At 37.3% G+C, this 22,495-nt stretch overlaps 2 protein-coding genes across 2 annotated transcripts in view; both read right to left on the reverse strand.

The window, feature by feature from the left end:
• Nucleotides 1-22,495, reverse strand: part of sick (sickie) — a 333,346-nt gene that overhangs the window by 82,772 nt on the left and 228,079 nt on the right. The window contains 8 exon segments of the mRNA XM_072305631.1: nucleotides 9,138-9,237; nucleotides 9,239-9,511; nucleotides 12,774-12,861; nucleotides 13,995-14,100; nucleotides 14,568-14,758; nucleotides 15,708-15,936; nucleotides 16,655-16,730; nucleotides 18,254-18,337. Of these exon segments, the coding sequence (XP_072161732.1) occupies nucleotides 9,138-9,237; nucleotides 9,239-9,511; nucleotides 12,774-12,861; nucleotides 13,995-14,100; nucleotides 14,568-14,758; nucleotides 15,708-15,936; nucleotides 16,655-16,730; nucleotides 18,254-18,337 (1,147 nt within the window).
• Nucleotides 3,549-7,721, reverse strand: LOC109043031 (nardilysin-like). The gene has a single exon (XM_019060060.2). It carries the CDS (start codon nucleotides 7,322-7,324, stop codon nucleotides 4,139-4,141), a length of 3,186 nt encoding a protein of 1,061 aa, XP_018915605.2. The 5' UTR covers nucleotides 7,325-7,721; the 3' UTR covers nucleotides 3,549-4,138.

The raw sequence follows: 22,495 nt of genomic DNA on the forward strand, positions 1-22,495 counted from the left end.
GGCTCCGTGAATGTCCGTGATGCATACCCACGAAATTGAAGGCGTTTTGACTGTCCAGGCACTCACCATCTCACCCACGCCGCGGCTCGCAGCGCCGGGCTTTACTGCGAGTATCCAAAATGACAGAACGCTTTCCATTCTTCATTTATAGGGACCGCAAAATTATCTCCTAGACATGATATGAATAATGGACCACTAGACAAGGTACGAATTTCAGCATTCTGATACATGTTTCTCAACCAAAATTTCACGTAGAACACGATACACACAACAAAAATTACCAAAATCAACTCCTGACGAAGATATTTAATGATTCTTGATGCGTGAATTCAAACCACCCGCTCATGAAAACTCAATGCTCTACGTGATTCACATCACGCGCTAAATGTTTATCATGACAGTCTCTGCGATGTAAAAATCTTCAACTTCAATCTTGACACTTTGGCTCAGCTATAGCAAATTACCAATAGTTTGAACAACACATGGTGGAAAATGAACATTGCTCGATTGAGAAGCTTGCTGAATCCGTTGTAGTGCCCAATTTGACTCACGTAGAGCTTTGAGTTTCTTGTGAGCGGGCAGTTCAAATTCTTCGTAACCAATGTGAAATAAAAACGTTAATATCTTGGTTAGGAGTTGTTTCAGTAATTTTCGTTGTGTATATCGTGTTCTACGTGAAATTCTGGTTAAGAAACATGTATCAGATTGCTTAAATTCGTACCTTGTCTAGTGGTCCATTGCATACGGGCGTCAGAGGTATCTTGTGTACTTCAGTTTTGATATCGCGATGCGCTTAGCAATTCATGCCTTCCTAAAGAGATGTCGCCGAAGTATAAATGCGGAATCGAAGGAGCTGTGCAGTGGCGTGGCGTGAATTGCATATATCGATTGTTATGCCATTTAAACCTATGGAAAAAGATCGATTATCAGGGCGTTCGCAGCGAACACCTTAGTAATCGATTCTTTACTAAAGCTTCAAATGGCGATATATCGATAATCGATCCTTCACGCCACGCCACTGGAGCTGTGTCATTTTAGATCCTCCCGGTGAAGCCCGCCGCACCGTGGAGCGAGCCTTTCAGAGAGTTTGGGCATGAAATTTTCGACTAAACCTGCAAATTTTGATGCCACTTCCTTCACATTATAAATTATATGCGGTGCTTCTAGCAGGTACTTTTACGTGAAAACCAACGAGGCCACTTCTAAAACCCCTACGTTCCGTATTGATATCGATAGGAGCAGCTTTCAATGTTCCCACCTTTTGTTCGGCTCCTCTCATTGGCTCGTTCCACTGAGCGCCGATATAAAAAGCGGTTAGAGAAGTCTAAACTTCTTCACTTAGGTGCGTTATGCAACATGGACGTGCATGGAGCCCAAAAGGTTGCATGAAGGGGTTATAATGAAATTCGTTCAGTGTCTGCCGCATATCGACGGTGAAACTACCAAACCACGTATCTCGGTTTGCGACGTCGCAGACTTCCTGTCATACTTTATTTTTTAAATGAAAAACTACTTAACGTCCAGTCTTGAAAATTTCTGTGATTTTTCCTCTTTGTGCGGAGAAAATTCTGTGAAAATTTCAAGGAACGATATTGATTTGGTCTACTTCAAAAAAATAAAATGTGAGCGTAGATTTTTAAACACCGCAAACGAGATACGTGGTTTGGTACTTTCACCGTCGATATGTGACACTAACTGACGTTTTGATTGTTACACTTAAACCTTAACTTAGTGTTGCCTCTTGTGCCGATAAAGTAAAGTCATTACGGATTTTTATTGCGCCATTGTCAATTTTCCGAGAAATGCATGGTTTAAATGTATTACGACGTTGTATAGGCCCTCGAAATCGCAAAAAAATTACGTATTTGAGCATGATATGTAGAGTTTTCAACCTACTTTAATGAGTTATCCTTAATTTTGCCCTGCTAAAAATGGTGAGTACAAATGAGTAGAAAATCAAAGTCATATGGATAGACTTTCAATTCATATGAATAGAATTTCAATTCATATGAATAGAATTTCAACTCATGTGAATAGATTTTCAACTTATATGAATAGAAGTTAACTCATATGAGCAGAATTTCTCTATTCAGTTTTCGCCGACTCATATGACTAGAGATTCCAACTCATAAGACTAGAGGTTTCAACTGACATGAGTTCGGCGTTGAATCTACCATGTTCGATATCTCAGAAACTAGTCACCGCATCAAAAAATTATAAGAACAAATTGTTTTTATTTTTCAAATTTACATTCTATGCCGGTGCTCCTGGTCAGAAACAGCACTTCTGAAAGATGAAAAAAATTGAATTCATATGAGTTGAACTTTTCTACTCTTATGCGCAGAATATTCTAGTGATATGAGTAGGATTTCTACTCAGGTGAGTTGGCGAATTCTGAATAGCCTACTCGTCATTTTTACCAGGGTGGATTTTTCTTGTATTTTTGTTGTTTTCTTTTGGGATTACTAATGTTGGTATTTAAGCGCAAAAGATTCCAAGAACAATCCTAATGAATCGCACGGACTTCAGAACAAAAACGATAACCATTGGTCTTTCAAAAAAATGAAATGCGACAGGAAATCTGTAGTATCACAAGCCTAAATACACGTAAATAATTTCCTATAGGTGCGATTGCGGAACTAGTACAATTAAGTCTGGTACTTAAATATATTAGTCAAAATTATATTATGTTCTCCCTTCCCCTCCTGAAATGTGAGCTGCGTCCATCTCTATTATTCGGACGATTTGATGACTCAAGGGATTAATAATGGCGGCTGAACAACAAAATGCGTAAGATAACGTGGATTGCATTTTGCAAACGGGAACCAAGAGCATTAACAAATGTTGCTAAGATTGTGCAACTTTTTCTACTTTGCAATTGAAAACTGATCCTCGAAACAAGTTGCGTCTATACTCCCAATGAAATATAAATTCAAGAGGAAAACTACCTTGGTAACTTTAATTTGTTGTATGATTTCAGTGATCTTATTGCAAAGAATGTAAATTGCACAATCCTAGCAACACTGGAATGCTCTTGGTTCCTTTCCGCAAAATGCAATCCACATACATATACCTTAAAATGATATCCAAGCGGTAGGTAGAAGAAGATAGTTTTTGTAATAGAATCTGTAGCTTATCTCTGATCTTCCCTGAAAATTTTCATTCACTAATGAATTCCGGGTTTTTTCAGGACACCATGACTCAAAAAACGAAACGTTTTTAATGAAAAAACTGAGATCATTTATACGATTTTCGCATCATATCTGAAGCACCTTTGAATCAAAATAAGAGATAGCTTTGGATTTATAGGCTTCCCATAAAAATTCATTGGAGAGGGGGGGGGGGAGGGCAGGAGGGGTTATCGCAACATGGCGATTCAAATGTCTGAATTGAAATATGGGAGGGAAGGGGAGGAGTCTATGACAATTTTCTCAACTAACCACTGTAGGCTATTTTGTTTTCAATAAGCATTAAAATAGTTCCAAGCCCAATATACTTTACATATTCAAATTTAATGAACACAGTTGGAATAATAACAAAAAAAGTACTTGGATTTTTAAAAAATGTTTATGAGGTGAAAAAGAGCTTTTTTATGAATGGGCAAGAGGAACAGAATCGAGTAAAAATAACAATCAAATTCTTGAACGATCAAAATTTGAAATGGTAAACATAAGATGCTATTAGATTTCGACATTTGAAGAAAAAAAAAATTAAAACATAACTGAATCCTTTGCAGTGCACTAGGTTTTGAGCATTGGAAAAAGTTCTGACCAGCAATCAAACTTGATGACTAGATATATGTGCGTAAAAAAAGCGAGAGATCACTTTTTCATGTAATTTTCACCTGTGATGATGGGGTGACTGCTATGGCATACCTACTTGTAAAAATCAGCTGCTTTTGTTTATACTGCTAATTGAAACAACTTTTTATTTGGTCACAATACTGATTTCATTCCAGTTAGATAATTTTTTTCGAGCGTTTTCAGAAAAATAAAAAGAGTGCTATTTAGATACAAAATAGACAGCAGTTTCAGCTGAGGATGGGGTCTTTCTCATATGAATTAAATGCATAGATTCACTAGAAGAAATAACATAATTTCACACCACTGCAAAAAAAAATCTGGGATTAGTACTTTTCCTACGCCTTCCTTAAAAATGCCAAAGATCTATTGAATTCTTTGATATCATTAATGATTTTATAATTACACGTGGCACTAGGATTAACAATGTACAAATAATTTAAAGGGGCTGTATTATTAATTGGACTAGATGGTCGATTCGAGTCTGGCTTGTGCCCAACAACCTGAATGACAAGTTTCCGCAGCATATTAGTATCTGCTTGGATATATTTTTCATACCATTCTGTGAGATCGCTCAATTTTAATTCCTTTATTTGCTTTGCCTCTTTTAGGTGCCGTTTGAAAAAAAAGTCTTGGCTTTTGATTTCATCAAAATGAAACTTCACTTCATCTCTTAGACAATTGAATACTCGCATTTTGTCCTTAATTAAGGAATCTTGCGATTCCTGAAATGCCTCTTCTGAGATAGATTTCAACTCCTCGCCAAAATTTTCAATGAATGAGCTCAGCTTACTTTCAACAAAATGAGGCTCAAATTTATCTAATGCAGAGATAAGAGTAACTGAGAATCCCAGGACACCAAGGGTATCCTTGTAGCAGCATGAAATATCATACCCTAATTGTTCTTTAGTCCTCAAAGTATCAAAGAGTGGCTCTTCAAAAATCATATCAAAGAACTGAATTATACATGATGATTTCAGATCAAATACTCCACATTGAAAATATTCAGAGGTTAGACAATTGACATCATTTTTATCAAAAGACTGGACACTGCACATATTTTGACCGACAGGCAGCTCACAGAGAGTTAAGGATGGAATTTTCTCTTTGGGCAATTCATCAAACTGAAAAATGGATTGGATTTTCACACACGTATCTCTAGCTTGGATTTCTGAAATATTTCCTTGAAACAGGCACTGTGCTTTCAATTCTTGCAAGAGTGTTCTGGAAAAGTTTAATAAATCATTGTAACTAATGTTCGACAACTCTGCAATTCTATCTACATCAAAAGAGGAATCTCTCCAGAGTGCTGAGAATCGTAATGCTTTTTCTACTGTTTTTGAGCTTTTCAGTTTGTTTCTGTACCCCTTGCCGACCTCTTTTTTAATATTTTCAAATAAATCAAGAGCAATGTGATCATGGGAGTTTTTCATTTGATCTAAAATTAATTCGAGAACTAAATGAATTTTGTCATGGTAGCCTTCTAGTTCAAGGGCGAAACCTCTTTCAGTTTTGTAAATTCGGTGTCCTGTGCTACACATTTTGGCTGGATACACATGCGGGGTCAAAATTTGTTCAAAAACATTCAAGAACACATCCCACATTGTTTCGTTTCTGGGAGAGGCAGTTACAAAATTTGATAGGAAATGAATACAGATAATGGTAGTTGGCATTTTGAATTCAACATCTTGCTTGTACCAGATTTCAAAATGATCTGAAGGGCTGTCAATTTTCACAGGGAAAGGGTTAGCACTCTTAGGGGATGGCAAGAGGTCAAAGTTGGAAGGAATAAAGTTGTTAGGAGGAGGGATGGTTACAGATTTTGGCAACTTGAAACTCTTCACATGCTCCAATAATTCAGAGCTAAAATCATCAACTCGATATTTAGTTTTGAACCAGAATTCTTCTAGATCTAGAGGTTTCACTTCATCCTTTGACCTTATAAAAATAATTGCATTTTCCGGTATCATTTGATCCAAATAAGATTTAATTAAATCAGGATCATACTTCTCATATAAGTCTGGTCCACTGATGAAGTCCTCGGGAGGGTATAGCAACATATCTTGAGATAAAGATTCAACATAACTTGCTACATCATCTTCCTCTTGAAACCGAAAATCAATATCTGCTAAGGCTTTGATTTCATCGTATATTCTATTGCATGGACCTAGCTCTTGGAGGGATCTGACATGGCTAAAAATGGCACCTAAAACGTCTTTCATGGCAGAAACACCTTGCTCTGACAATTTAACAGTTATTTCAAAATACGTGAAAAGAGAATTATCGTTGAATTGATCATTTTCAACACCAGCGCACAAGGCCAGGGCCCAGTTTTTGGATCTTAAGAAAGCCATTAGACTGTTAACTCCTTCGTGCCCAATAATCCATGACAGATACGCTAGAGGCTTTTCTTTGTAATAATTCATATCAGGAGGTAAAATCCATCCGACTTGCAATAATGTTACATCCTTTGTAGATTGAACTGTGTAAACTTTGTGAAATTTATCATGTTCAAAAGGAAGGCCCTTCATTGGAAATGAGTCTGCAGGGAGGTTGTTTGTTGGAACGGCAGAAAAAAACTGAACAACCCATGACTCCAGTAAGCTGGATGGCAAACGAGCTTGTATAGCTAACTTCATGCGATGTGCTGAGTAATGTCGTTTATAAAATTCCACAGTTGCTGCATGAAGATCATCATCTGACACATCATCTTTCAGAGTTTTCTGATTTCCCCACATAAATTTCCCCGCTGGATTGTCTGGAGCAGCCAAACTACCAAAAACTTGTTGAAAACGGGAATGATCTTCAGAAACAGTGATCTGGAATTCAGAATCAACAGCTTCCCGCTCACGAGTCATGGCCTCTTGTTTTAAAAGCGGACAAACAAAATAGTTTGAAAAATAATCTAAAGCTTTTTCTAGGTAGATCTCTTGGCATTCAAAATAAAAGGTTGTTTCTTCACAATCTGTTGACGCATTACTGTATCCACCTTTGGTATGTAGGAAAGAATCAAATTCATTTTCTCCAGGGTACTTCTCCGTCCCCATAAAGATCATATGTTCCAGAAAATGAGCTAAACCAGGAATATCAGGAGGGTCACTGAAACTTCCGACACCAATAGTTAGAGCGACAGCTGCAAAGCGTTCACCAGACTTGCCCTCTACAGCATCATCTTCTTCCTCTTCTTCCTCATCGCCACTAACGGAGGAACAGACTGAGTGGTCTTTGGATTCATTTTCCGAGATCTTCTGAGCATCATCCAATGATATGAGATTTTTCACATCACTCACAATTAAAGCTGTTAGTCCATTCGGTAACTGAATAGCTGAATACTCCTTCGTATCCTGTGGAGATTTTCTGGGGGTTTTCAGGCGTGAAAATTTTTCGTCTCCCATGGTTGGATCGAAAAAAGAGCAAATAGATAAACTTGTGTGCAGTAATTTTTTGACAGAAGGGAGACGGTAATATAAATGTATCACATTTGAAGGGGGACTAGGGAGACAAAGATGACATACTTTAAGCATGAATTCATAGCATCCAGTCCGTCACTAATGAAACGTTGACTTTGAAATTTGAATGTTTCTCCAATTGATGCACAGTCACAAAACTCCTAGTGACGTAAGATCGTAAGTATAACACTGTCGGACAGGAATGGAAAAATGAGTCCGAAACTTCTTATCAATGAAGTCAGTGTCTCAATCAAGATCTGTTCACTCAAATTCCGTGAGGCACTTCGTAATCACCGAAACAACCGATTTATTACAACGGCAGATATTGCCGTGAAAGGATCGAACCACTACACTAACTGAATAACTGCAGCAATTATACTAAATTTATTAAAGAAAATTTCCGTAAAATCGATAGAATTGACTAGAATTGGCTCGGCTCGAGAGTCAACATCAACATAACCTCAAAATTACCGTAGCCGCTGCCGAAAAGCACCGACCAACACAAGAAGACGAGCGCTCAACAAATTCAAGAGCCAATAAAAAATCAGTAGCGAAGCCGCGAAACTTTAAGGAATTTGAATTGTCGCGTTCGTAACCGAGTGTCCGTCCGCTCAATGCCACGCTCGAAAATTGAACTTCGACTTCGAGGGACCCTATGCCACCGAAACTTAGCAAGTTTTAAAGAGTCAGGGTAAAATCTCTTTATGGAATCTTTCAATTTTCTTACTTAGCTCTCCTTCCACTTCCTCAAAGAAGCATTTATACTTTCTAGTAGTTTTTGGAGTTGAAGAGTGTGGGGTAAACACTTTAATTTATTGGAGACAAGGATAAATCAATGATGAAACTACAGATGCACATATATACGTCGCTAAGACGAAAGGAACCAAGCAATTCAGCTTTCGTTGGATTTAATTGAGCAATTTGATTTTTTACATGAAAACGGTCATGCCAATTTTTTTGCTGATTTCAGTGGATTTCTTACCGCACACAAAGCAAGTTCCTTAAAATTTTCAAAGAAATCCGCACAAACGTTCTCTTGTAAAAAGTTAAATTGCCAGGTTAAATTTGGCAAAAGCTGATGCAGCTTGGTTCTTTTCTGCTAAACACGGTCCATGTGAGATTTATCAAAACCCTTTACCTAACCCTTCTTCATTTTTTTGGAGGCAAATGAGTTACATAATTTCATTGCCTCACATTTTCTAAGAACATTCACCACACACAGAGACAAACAAAAGTGAGAAGTATACGCTGATCATGATGAAATTGGGCTGTGATTGAATTTGATTATTATTTATTTAACTTTCTTTACGACTTTCAGAGCACAATGGACTTAAAAGCCTGAACTTTCCAAGTGCCAATTTCAAGAAAATCAGCACTGAAAAGATAATTTCTTAGAGCTGCAGGGATCTACAGACGGGCAATATCCGTCTTATATGGCAAGCCGATAGCAAAAAGCACGCTCTTTTTGTTCACAACCTGAAAGCAATAATTTGAAAATAAAATAAAACCCAGTCTTTCGTTCAATTTCAGTCTTAGCCTTTTTGTTAGAACAGAGATACCAACACTTTTTATGCATCCTTTTTAAAATGTTTTTGGGGGATGAAAAAAAAAAAATTGACTGCTGGTGAAATGGTGACCCATTAGAGACATGAGCTTGCATTGGTCGCAGGTTCTCAACTGATACTTCAGTTGCAGAAAGCGTTATACTTGCTGTCTCTGATTTAAGTATTTGAACAGTTTCATCAGAATAAGTAAATTGTCATACGCATATCATCTGCTGCTAAATAATACCGAACATCCGACACAAAATCCACATCATAAAGGAAAGTAAATTTTGCCTGAGGAAAAAACAATATATGCATGCAGATGGAATGAAAGAAAAACTCACATTTGTAGAAAGTTGGGTGGTTAGCGTGTGTACTTTGTCATGAGCATCTGCTAGCTGCCTCCGGAGTTTCCTAACTTCAAGTCCTTGTTTCTCTTCTGGGCGTACTATAAAGACTGACCGCTGATCCGTGAACGTCATCTTCTTTGCTTCCAACTTTGGACAGGAGGCCCATGTTGCGGGCGCTCCACATAGATCCCCCTCCTCCTGGCCACATTTGATAGTACATTCTTGAAATCGTTCCTTGGGACATTTGACTAGGTGTTGGACTTGTCGGCTGTGATGAGTGGTTTAAGTTATAGGGGATGTTGTAATAAGATTCTAACTCCTCAGAACGCTGAAGCATTGACGGATAGACTTTTTCTGATTTTGTTGATCTGAAACAATACAATGCAATAAAAAAATGTTAAACTATATAGGCCTTCCGAATTGTCTTCTTGCTCATCTATAAACTACATGAACAAGCTGAAATCCTGCTTCACTTTTATAACCTCTTTAATTCCTCAAATTTTCTTTTGTCTACAAATTTTCCATGCTGATTTCAATGATTTTCCAACTATCGACAAGTGAAAAATCTTTCAACGAGCATAGTGTCCTCAAATTTCTTACATCTAATGGAATTTCTTACTGCACCAAGACGACTGCAACCGGAAGGAAAGGTGATTAAGATTTCCTTGAAAAATTATGAGGCAAGCCACGAGTATATCATATCATCCCCGAAATATAAGCACACCCAGCTTAAGGTTCAAATAAATTTGTGAAAGAGTCTACTGAAAAGAATTGAGTCGGTCTCAAAAAAAATATCCAAGTTGCATTGGACCCCTATGAGGTCTTTACTCTTACATAGGTAAATGGCGAATAGCAAGCTTTTTCCGAGAATAGATTTCTATGACAGATATACTCAAGAGTCATATCTCAAGATTGGGAGGACTAATGATGAATGCGAAAGATCATGGTCAAATGACCAAAATAATTTTTTAACATGTTGAATGTTTGATATTACAGCACTCACTAGACTTTCTACATATTTGTGGGTGAAAAAAGTCGAATGAAATTTTAATGCTTTTTAATTATGAAGAAAAACTTTTAGTGCCATACTACAGCCAGTAAAACGATGTCATTCTGAGTTATTCATCCGACTTCAGAGAGGGGGTTTCCGGGTCATAGGCGGATGGCTCCAAGTTTTCTAAGGAGTGAGGCTTGCCAAACAGAGGATTATGGACAAAATAAATAGAAGGAGGGAAGGTTCAAGAGATCCTGGAGGCTCTGCGAGACAATTTAAAATGTGCCAAACAGAGCTAAAAAATCTGGCAAAAGGGGCCTGTGGCCCTTATTATTGCCAAAGTTAAAGGAGCAAACGCCCCCTGCCCCCTGGGCCAATCTGTCCCTGGTCGTTATAACATGACACAATTTTAGTCAAGTCAAAACCTATATGTTTATGCAATTCTCAAAAAATATCACCAACAGTAAAGATTTAAATTAGTATACCGCTTATAAATTATTTACAAATTTTACTATCGCCAAGCATGACAAATACTTTACTGAACAATGAGAATGAGCTATGCATATAATCAAAGGTTTAGACGTGATGGTGTGAACAAGTATCCTACGTTGATGACTGAGAAATTATAAAATAATAGGACAGAAAAACGTGAAGAAAGCTCGTCAGACAATCAGTGACGAAGCAAAATTTGAAAAGCAAGAGGCTAAAATACAAGATTAAAAAAAACCAAATGAACTGAAATTCAGGAGCTGTGATCTGAAAAATTAATTAATTGTAATAATCAACAAAAATTGGCGTACATAATTTTCTGAAAAGCTAAAAAAGCTGCTATTGCTGCAAAATAAAAAGACATCAAAAGTAAATGATTGAAGCATGGTGATTATTTAAGAAATATGTAAAAAAAAAAAAAATATATTCTTGCTTGCTTTTGGTGATGGGTGAAGGGAAGCACAAGGTTAAAATGCAAAAAAAAATATGCAATGAAACCATCCAAATGATAATCAGCAGTAATACGAATATTTTGGTAGTTTCTGGAAAATATACCTGGGGAAAGTCCGGTCTCGTAGGTAGCTAAAATAAACAATGATGAGAGTCAAACTACGAATTTGTAATTACGGCGTATTTTAGATGCTGTGACATTCCTGTTCTTTTATTTAAAATAAAGTTCCTGTTTTTTCCCCAATTTTTAAGAAAGGTACATATTTTCATGTCTCAAAGGGTGTCATCATTGCATACAACTCAAAATCCACATAATGCAGATAGAATGAGACGGATGCAAATGAAGAGATAAAAGACCTGAGAATGCAATAAGACATATCAATCTCAGGTTAATTCAGAAAATTGTCAGAGAAACCTCGTGCTAATACCAAGATGCAGAAAGGCAAACCAAAAACTATGTAGTTTGTAAAATAAGAAAAATAAGAGACGTTGTGTCTGTGAGCTTATTTTTTCTCTTTTTCATACTTGCTTTTTGAGATGCTTTAAGCTTCACACATTTTTAATTCATTCTATTCACAGATTTATCTGACTCCTTGCTGAATTCATAGGAATAGGTAGAATGACCGAATCACTTAAGTTTATTGCTCACTTGTGATTCATTAGCTCCTACAACATCAGACCCTAGACATTAATTTTGCTTTTCTTAGTTGTGTACGGTTTGCTGATTAAAGCTTTACAAGTTCATTGGCAAAAAATTTTAACTTGACATTGTGAAGTGATATTTGAATTTTTAGGCTGTTAGCAAAGGCATCTGAGATGTCCGTGGACTATCTGGCAGGCCAGGACGATGATGATGATGATGACAAATGAGGTAACAACAATGCTCCATGAAACTTGCTTTCACAACTTTGCTTTACTTTTTATTAAGACAGAAAATTGGATGTACATAAAATCTTTTAATCTGCCGTGTTTTTATTTTGGCACATGTACAGTGTTCGAAACCCACCTTAGAGTTTTAGGAGCCAAGTGGCGCATCAGGCCCAATTTTTAGGTGCCATTGAAGATTTCTTGGGGGCCAAATTGACTTTCTGCCTATATATTACGGCGCGTTTAGTGGAAAGTTAGACGCAAGATGTTTTCGTAACAGAACTAGTGAGTAGCTGTCACTTGGGGAAGACAAAAGCGCACTAAGAATGAAATCGTCAAGAATAGAAAAAGCAAGCTCTCACTTGTAGTGCTGAAAATTCTGAGTTTTTTTCAATTCAAATATAATTGTTTTTCTTTCTTTTTGTGACTTCCTGTGATAATCCAGATTTTTAGGGGCCACATTGGCGCAGAGCCTTCATTTCTTAGGCGCCATGGCCAATTTGTTGGGTGCATTTGGCGCGTTGGCGCCTGTGAGTTTCGATCACTGCATATAAACCATGATTGATGAGATAGTTTACTTCGACCTATTGAAATTTGAAGGGTGATTGATTTGATGATATTAACATTATTTTTGAATACCTGGAGGCAATATGGAAAATATGAGAGGAATAGTTTTGCAACAACGAAGGTGGACCTGAACACCAGTAGGAACAGTTTGGCATATTCATCCACTTGATGCTGATTTTTAACCAATACTTTTTGAATCCCATGGGAGAAAAACATTAATCAAAGATTCCAAAATTTAAAATACTTGATAGTAAAATGCATACCTTATACTATTGCTTCTACTCAGTCTGGCTAAACTAACTCTATGATGTGATTGAGAGGCAGGTAAGGATTCTGCTTCGCTTAGGTCACCTGAAACAATAAATAAATGTTATTTAAAAGAACAAACATATCTATTGAGATATTTAAGTAACAAAGACTGAAATTTAGGATGAAAACAAATATCTCTTGATATAATAATGAGAGAAACATTCTGAGGAGGCTCTACTCTTTGGGAATCTACTCTTGATTAATTTCTCTCTTCAGATTTTTCTTAAAGGGAGGAGCTATAAATTGATTTCAAACAAGACAGACAGCCTTAGCCTTTGAAACTTTATTCAAAAAGCGGACAGGAAGTTCTGCGTTGGAAAATTGAGCATCCATTAGAGACGTTTTGATACAGCTTATGAATAAGTCACTAGTTTTGTAATTCAATGTGAATCGTTCAGATACCAAAGGCAGGATGAACTGGGCACAACTGACTGAAATAAATTATTTTCCTCTTTGAACACAAATTGATGGGATGTATAAAACATTCAGAGGAAGAACAGATTTTGCTGAATAAGCTTAAAAAACCAGTCCTAGTAGACTCCGTAAATTTTCCCAGTTCTAGGCGTTTGTCTCCCTGATTTGAAATCTAATGTAATCTCACAGACTCCATAAATAATACACAACAGCATATTGGATGGATACAAATTTTCGCTATATTTTACCCTCTTAGGATGCAAAATGTTGCACAAAACAAAAACATGTTTAAAAGTTTTGCAAGAAAAAAAAGTAACTGATATTTCAAACCTGATACTTTACCATAATCTTCAAAGAAAATCACAGGGTGTCTAACAACATTTTCTTCCTCTTCTCCCTAATTTTCTAGGTTTTCCCTGACCTTGAATTTTTCGTCCCTCTGACTTTTCCAGATTCTTCCTGCCCTTTTTGAAAAATAAACACAGCTCAGTGCCAAGTACTGGTATGAATCAATGGGGGTTCGAATTTCTGACAAAGAAATTTACTATAGACCAGGAAAGATTACTGCTGTAATCAGTATCAAAGCACCTTAAAGTTACGCAAAAAATACGCAGAATTTTGCAACCCTCTACTCTCCGATAAAAGTTTCCTCTCCCTAACTTCTCTTTGGCCAATTTCATCTCCTCAACTTTCCACAGCTTTCTCCATTTTCCCACTTGCAAATTATATCTTGAAAAAAAAAATAAGAGAATTATTCTTACCAGGAACATGGGATGAATAACTGGTGCGAGGAAAAGTGCTAATTCTATCTCGAACATTCTGAGAGTTGTTGATGGATTCCGTCTGTGTGCCACCTGAGACTTTAACCTAGAAAGTCATTTAGCAACAAGATCAGTTATGAGAAAGTCAAAATTAGGTATGTAAAAAAATGAGTGTCACCGATTCAACAATCGATTGTGCAAAGTTTAAATATCCTTTTGATTAAGTTTGCATCAATTTCTAAAAAAAAAAAAAAAAAAAAAAAAAAAAAAAAAAAGAGGATGAGTTAATGAAACAATTTAATCTTTAAAAATTACCTGTAATGACAAGTTTTCTCTTGTTCAAGAAACAAGTGGTGCAAATAAGTTTATTTTATTAATTGAACAAGCCACATTCCTTTTAGTTAGGGACTAAACTTATGGGCTGCTGGAGCGTAATATTTTCCACTCAAAGAAAAGCTGATGTAATAAAGTATTCATATTGGTTACTTGCTGGTCATAATTAATTCTGACAAATACGGCTGAGACTTCAAACATTTTAAAAAGCATGGTAGAATTTAGCGTGAAGTAGTATACCTTGGTGCGAGGCACTGCGGAGACTTGTGCTGTTCGAGTTTCACCTTTACCTCCATCACCATTTGTTGGTCGTTTTGTATAGCCAAAACTGGGAGGCACTCCGCGTACTTTGTTCTTACTGTCCCTTAGATTTAATTTTCTATCACCATTACAATATTCTATACACGTTAATTCTTCTCTTGAATGAGAATCTGAAAGAAAAAAATACACATTCATGACAAGCAACTGAATAAACTTGATTTTACAAAGTGTACGGGACCTATGCTTCTCATCCATGACTCTCTTGCATCTTGGCTTTGAGGCTACTGGACTATGAGTATGACTCTCAAATCTTTTGATTCATGATGGAGATCAATTTTGGAAGATTTTATTCCTATCACCAAATTAACTCCAAACATCTCCCTCTTTAAAATCCTTGTCGAATAAATTCCTTTTTCTGAAAGCCTCCTTTGGAAAAAGAGTCTTAGTGTATGGAAGAAATATTTTTAGTTATTCTTATATTAGGTAAAAAAATCAGGGTTTGAGTTTTCAATAGAAAACAAGCCGCTGTCAGGCGGCAGATTGAACTTCGAACAGCTTTTTTCAAAATGACATTTGTTGAATTGCAAACATTAAACCCCATAGTTACTAATATACACACGGATAAGTCAAGATTTTCCACGCCACATCCAAAAATTTTCAACGAAGTTTTTAATCACCCAGTTATGGATGCCAATTTTTTTCCCCCTGAATGAAAAGCCAATATTTTAAGGTCCTAAAACTTAGCATGTGCACTTTGATTGATTTCAAACACACTTTGCAAGTTTTCTTTCTAAAAATTCTCGAAAAAGGATTAATTCATGTTCTCTCGAACTGAATCTTTCATTTGCATTTTGAGGAATACGATCAAAATTTGCAGGGATTTTTGGTCTTTGGAAAAGAAATTATAGAAATTACTATTTGAAGACAATAATGCAACCCAAATTGTAAAAGAGAGGACTGTTTTCATAATCTCATAGGAAGTCTTTCATTAGATTTGATCACTGTAAGAACAATCTTTGTAAATGGTTCAAACTTGATGCGACTTGTTACGTTTCTATTAAACTTGGTCCAAATGGTTTCCTACTTGAATTCAAGTTTTGCATTGAATCAAAAACATACCTGATGACTTTTTATCTAACTTTCTCTGGGATACGATTCGCTTTTCTGGTGTCCTGGAAGAATCTGAATTCCACTGCTTGGCAGGGAATGCGCTCGTTTCAGTTTGTTGGCTGCTATCCGATTTTTTAACATGACTCCTCCCAGAGCGATAGATTATAGCGGGTGAAGGCTCTCCACCATTAGTTCCTCGATAATCCATTGATGAGATTACTTGCTCTCCGACTAATATCTGAGAAATATTTACAAAAAAATTTGATTTACATATCTGTATATTTCACTTTAAATATACATATACATTATACATATCTGTATACTTCATTTTAAATTCAAGATCCAGCAAAAAACTTGACACTGGTCGGAGTTGAAACTTTATATGACTAGACTATAACTTTAACTGGCTATAGCCAGTTGTATACACTACTTTATGAGACCCAAGACCCTTTAGGATCTTTCAAAACAACTGCTTCATTTTTCTCGGGAAATTACTTATCTAGGTGCATCTACACCTCAAAGGTAAAATTTTGACTTAGAAAAACTGCTGTTACAGCACTGAACATCGTTGAGCAATAAAAGCCAAGAAAATGTTCAACTCTTTAGAACCGATAAATGCCTTGAATATTCTGACTTAACGGTCTTCCGTTTCAAATCTAAATTCTAGATAAGTGAAAAGTTTATACCTAATAGGTACATATGGACCGCATTTTGCAATAAAGAACTACAATATTTAGCTCATCCATAAAAAACAGTTATGTGCATGGGAAAACTAATGATACATACGGTGTTTCTCAACTAAGCCACAATTTGCAGTTCCTCCTTGAAAATTGTAGTCCATAGGTAATTATTTAACATAGGAGCTAATGAGAGAAAAAGAGACTGAAGAGGATGGGGGGGGGGGGAGTTGGAGAAAGGGGAGAAAAAAGAGGTGATTAAGGAGGACGAAATCATACCTTAACATGATTTTCTTTGGTATTGAGTGTGGATGGAGAAGACCTACTCTCTCCATTTTTAGATTGGTCGTCATTCCTGAGAACAGAAAATACATTGAAAAAATGAAAAAAATGCAAGGCCATAACACAAACCCTTAACTTGAACAGAGACCTGAGGCCTTGTCCACACAAGCGCTTTTCGAGGAATTTTGGGCAAGTTTGTCCCGAGCACTTGTTATACCTTGCCTAAAACTTGTTCCACAAACCCCTCTTCCCCCTTTGTGGAACTACTTCCCCCAAACTTCGCTCGTGTGGAAGAGGCCAAAAAAAGATATACTTCAAACAAAGCTGTGTTCATGTACGTGATCAAAATTAAATGAAAATAATAAAACAAATCACACAGCAGGTAACAAGGCGAATTCTCGAGTAAATATCACCATAACGTTAAAGCTGAAAACTCACAATCAGCCTTCCTCACTTGGATAAAATAGTGAAAAATTGTAAAACTCTAAAAATGTAGTGCTTGGCTGTACCTTCCAAAGCGAGAACAATGTTGTTATCGAAACGCTTGAAAATCTCGCTTTGAAAAGTACAGCCAAGTACTACGTTTATTGAGTTTTATAATTTTTTACAGTTTTATCCAACTGAGGAGGGTTGAATTTTCAGCCGAGACGTTTTGGTGATATTTACTTGAAAATTAGCCTTATTACCCGCTGTGTAATTTGCTTCATTATTGTGTATCTTGTCACTGGCTGCGGAGCATCAATCTTATCTCATGAAATAAAAACACGTCTTAACTTGTGACTTTGCAGTTCTATCCCTTCAAATGCATCGTTAGTGTAATTTCCGAATTTTGATAGAAGAATTTTCATGACAGGAAAAAAATCACCCCAACCTTGGCCACAATAGTTACCAATTACTAATCAAAAATGATTCCGGCAAAGATTAGAATAAAGGTGAGTGCTTCAAAAAAAAAAAAAAACGCAGAAGGGGGAAAAAACAATGAGGAGACTCACGGCAGGGAAAAATGAAGACAATTAAGAGATAATTTGAGAAGAATTCCATACAAAAAGTTTCCCTTAAAGAGTTAAAGCATCAAAGACAGAGCGAATAGATGAAAGTACCTCATCACAAAAAGGAGGAATTCATTTCTTTGTCCTCGGATTTTATTTTCCTCTTTTCCCGACGGTATTACTTGGAAGAATTTTTTCCTCTGTTTTTTTTTCTTTCCTTTAACTTGACTGATAAACTTCACTTTTCAATCTTTCTCAGAGCATTTAATCAAAGTTTTTCTTTCCCCTAAAATGCAGATAATCCGCTCATAATATGGAAGTTGAACATTCTCTTCTTGGTACCCACTTTTTTTAGAGGACACTGCCTAAGGAATTCCTAGTCATGATTTACCTAAAAAAAGCTTTGATAGCTGATGCAGGGGGAAAAAAAGTAAGCAGAGGATTTTAATATTTATAGTTTCCCTTTTCATCTTCTTGTTCTGATTCTCGAGAAGATTCTCCTTGCATAGTACCTTTACTACTCTATTCTGATCAAATGAATTGGTATTCTTGAAAACCTGTTTGAGAAAGATTATTTTAAAACGGGTAAAATGCTGATGAAACTTACAATTTTTTGGACTTTGGTTTGACCAATATCCGTTGCACTGGTTGAGGTTTACTGTCTTTTCCAGGTTGACTGTAAGCCCCGTTTCTGAGAACATAAAAAAAATCACATATTAGGTTTGATTAAGTGAAAATCTTCGAGTTCAACAATACTAATACTAATGGTGCAAATTTTATAGGAATGAAAATCATATGGTGGTGAAAGTAGAAAAACACTTGTCTTAAATTCGATATAAAAATTTCCGTGCTTATGCATTATTTCTTCCTATTAAAAAAAACAGACAAAGCCTCTACAAGAAATAGAGTCCAAAATTTAAACATTTTAAAGCGCTTTCGGCGGTCGACGATGATAATTTTTGCATAATGTGTGGGGTTGCCATAATTTCTTCAAATCCAAATTCCCTAACTTTCCCTTACTTCAAACAAAATTTCCACCTATTTTTTTTTTTTTTTGCTTTTATACACGCTGAATTTCGCTAAACTTTGAACAAAACCTTGTTCAGAGGTCGGATTGTGGAAAAAGGCATTCAGTGGCTGGTTGAAAGATGACAAGCCGTCAAAAGTATCAGAGAGCTGAACCGTTGGAAGATCAGTGATAAGTAGGTGCGTTAGAAGTTCCCTGACTTTTTCCACAAATCCTCTGACTTTTCCCACATATCCCCTGACTTTTTCCACAAATCCCCTGACTTTTCCCACAAACTCCCTGACTTTTCCCACAAATTCCCTGACTTTCCCTGATTTTCCCGGTTTTCTAGGCAACCGCATTCCGGCAACCCTGAATGCGGCGAGAATAGCAAAAATAAGCCGTTTCCACAGATAAAACGGATCTGAGGATAAACCATAAGTGCATCCTTAATAACTTTCACGTCTCTTAATCGAGGACAAAATGAGTCAAATTTCATTCATAACTCTCACGCGGAGGAGGGTGGGTGCGTTACGTTGCGTTCTGAGCATGGCTGGCACACACACCCTCATCTGCAGCACGATAAGCACGTGAGTCATAAAAAGGGTGAAAAGGAGTGATTATGCGTTTAAACGCCCCTGGAGAAGTACACACGATTAATAGACACGACCGGTCCCTATCTACAAATTGTCAGCTGCCAGGCAAGAACAAAACGAGGATGAACACATGCGTTACACGGTTGCCAAACCGCGGATCTTCATACATTAGGCGGATCAAGCAATCTGGCAACATTGTTTTTTCTCCATCTAAACCTATGGAAATATATCGATTCTTGAAGGGGCCAGGTGCTCCAACAAGAATCGATTATTTAATATAGGTTTAAATGAAGGGAATCCGGTGTTGCCAAATTGCTGAATCCGCCTCTGATTCACAGTATACCGTTGCGAGCGAATATTACACTCTGACATTGAGATAAGGATAAATGAAATCAGCCAAATATACTTTAAATTTTGAGATCTACTTATAACTGTAAAGCACAAGGAAACATAGCCTGAATATACGAACAAATAGGAAGGGATTTAAAACATGGGTAAACAAGGCTAGAACATTAAAAAACACTAAAAGGCAGGACGTTTTCAGCTGTTACCAAGCTCATTTTCGACTGCAAAAAACACAACAAATGAAAAAAAAAAAATGAGTGGCGACGTGCTTGAGTTGAGTGCTCGCGCGATAACGGCTAGGGTCAGGTCGCCACTCAATTTTTTTTCCATTTTTCGTGTTTTTTGCAACTGAAAATAGGCTGGAAACAGCTCGAAAAGACCTACCTTTTAGTGTGTTTTTAACGTTTTAGCCTTTGTTTACCCATGTTTTAAATCCCTCCCTATCTGTTCTTATAACTATACTACCCTCCACACGTCAAAAAATTAGAATCTGAGTTTCTTTATTCATTGGTGTATGCAGTGAAAGTTACCACCGAACTTGTTTAACTTATTTGCCGCAACTGAGGGCGTAAATTTCAGTTCAATCCGACAATCTTGGCCCCGAACTCGAAACAATACAATATACAATTAAAAAATTGCACAGTTTGAAAGACGGTGCTAAAAAACTCAAACGCGGGTTCTGCACAAAAAATCTCAATTTAAAACCTTGACCGGATAGAGGCCGGTAACAGGCGGATCCAGCAAATTGGCAACACCGGATTTTCTCCATTTAAAGCTATGCTAAAAGATCGAATCTTGTCAGAGCACCTGGCCCCTCCAAGAATCGATACATTTCCATAGGTTTAAATGGAGCAAATACAATGTTGCCAAATTGCTGGATCCGCCAATGGCCGATAACCGGAGTTTGCGAGAGTCGAATTCGACGCAACACGCTGCTCAAACGCTCCCCCGGCGCTGCCTGCTAAGCAAGAACCACGTGAGTCCGCCGGAGAACCCAGCGTAGATACGAGCTTTCTGCTGAGACGGCAGGGCGGGTGGCGATCTGGAGATGCAGTGAACGCAGGGTTCGGGGCGAAGATTTCGAGGGAAGAAAACGAAAACGATTCGAACCCTCTCTCCGAGTTTCTCGGAAGATCATAAATATTAGAGCCCTCGCGCTGCCGGGAGCCAGAGTCTCCCGTTTCACGGCTCGGTTGGAGCGACGGAAAACTGGGGGGAAAACGACCGAATCGGGAGGAAAACTTGCACCTTCATTTTCGTCGTCTTTAGGGTCGCCATTATTCCTACAGGTTTGTCGTTTTAACGTGCAAAGCGGAGATCGCATTTGTCAGGGTTGCCGCAGAATTTAGAAAATTATATTCCCTGACATTTCCCTGATTTCCTTGATATATTTTGGTGAATTTCCCTGACGACTGAACAAATGCGAGATTGTTAAAAAGACATAGTTAGAAACAGTTTTCAGGCAAAATTTGATGTTCGAAACGTCAAACCTACTCGAGAAAGCAAAGAAAGGTAGTTCAACGATTTTTCCCTGACATTTTCGTATTTACTCTGACATTTCCAGGTTTTCCCTGACTATTTAGAATTCCTTGAAATTTTCCGGTATTTCCTGACTGTGGTAGCCTTGATTTGTGCATGTGTTCGTTATGGCATTTCCCACCTGCGGCTGATCATTGAAATCTATAGACAAAGCTATAGATAAAGAAGACAAAAGGTATTTGGAGGGACCCTATTGGTGGACGCGGGTGGTTGAAATAGACAAAGGTGGTACGTAATAGACTAACAGCAAACGACAAGAGACCCTTTGGTTAGTCCATCATTTTCCCCCTTGGTCTGTAAGAACCATAAGTTTTAGTCAATGGAAATTCTCCATACTCCCTATGTCTCCTTTGTCTATCGCTTTGTCTACGAAATTCAATAATCAACCCACTGGTTAGATTTCGTAATGGTAATAGTTTTCCCTGTGTCGAGGATGCACTATGGAGAGAACGCAAACGTGGTGCAGCCTCAAATGAAGTAAAATTTTTTTGGAGCACCCTCTAATGTCTAAAATCTTCATTCCCTCAAAGCCCCGCACACAGTTTTTATACCCCAGGAGCGGAATAACACGAATTAATAGCTGATGATAAGGAAATGCCTCACAAAGTCTGTGAAACGGGGAAAAGGAACGGTGTGTTTACTTTGCTGCCCCCTTTTCCGAATGTTCTGTTTGCTTTTTGTTCGAGTAAACTGAGCGGATGATTTTATTCTGTTGACTTTCTGTTCCATTGATCTTGGCGAATTCACCCTCGATCATACGTTGAGTCTTGCCAATCTTTGAATTATACTTTCGATTGAAACTAAAAGACAGCGAGATTCGTTAGCGAATACTCAGTTTTTTTAGATATTGTCAATAAAGATCCAAAAGACTCCTAAAACTGTTGGGATCACTAAGAAAACGACAAATTTTGCCTCCAGCTACATGAGAGCGTTAATATTAATTTCATGTTAGGGAAGACGGCAATATAAGGTACCATCTGTATGCTCGGAACATTACGCTTTAAACAAACAGTGATAAAATTTTAAGATTAGAACTTGGTCGAAAAGGGTATCATTTTACTCAAAACAGCAGTAAGTAAGAGATTTCGTTAGGTTAATTTAATTGAGCCAATGTTCGCGCACTCACTGCTTTCTTGCCTCTATACATTTTTCTTTTTTATCCGGTAATTTTTTTTTTAAATTGCATAAGAAGAGTCAAATTTTGTAGGAAATTCGTTTTTGGTTGTTTTGCTCTCTTCGATAGCACGGCAAGTTTCCGCACATTGAAAATTCAAAGCGCCTTCCGCGCGTCAACGATAACGATTGGATACAACTATTCGAGCGTTACGGATGTCCTCGTTGCATACGCGAAAAGTTGAAGGCG

The sequence above is a fragment of the Bemisia tabaci genome, unplaced genomic scaffold, assembly GCF_918797505.1.
Source record: "Bemisia tabaci unplaced genomic scaffold, PGI_BMITA_v3".
NCBI classification, from domain to species: Eukaryota; Metazoa; Arthropoda; class Insecta; order Hemiptera; family Aleyrodidae; genus Bemisia; species Bemisia tabaci.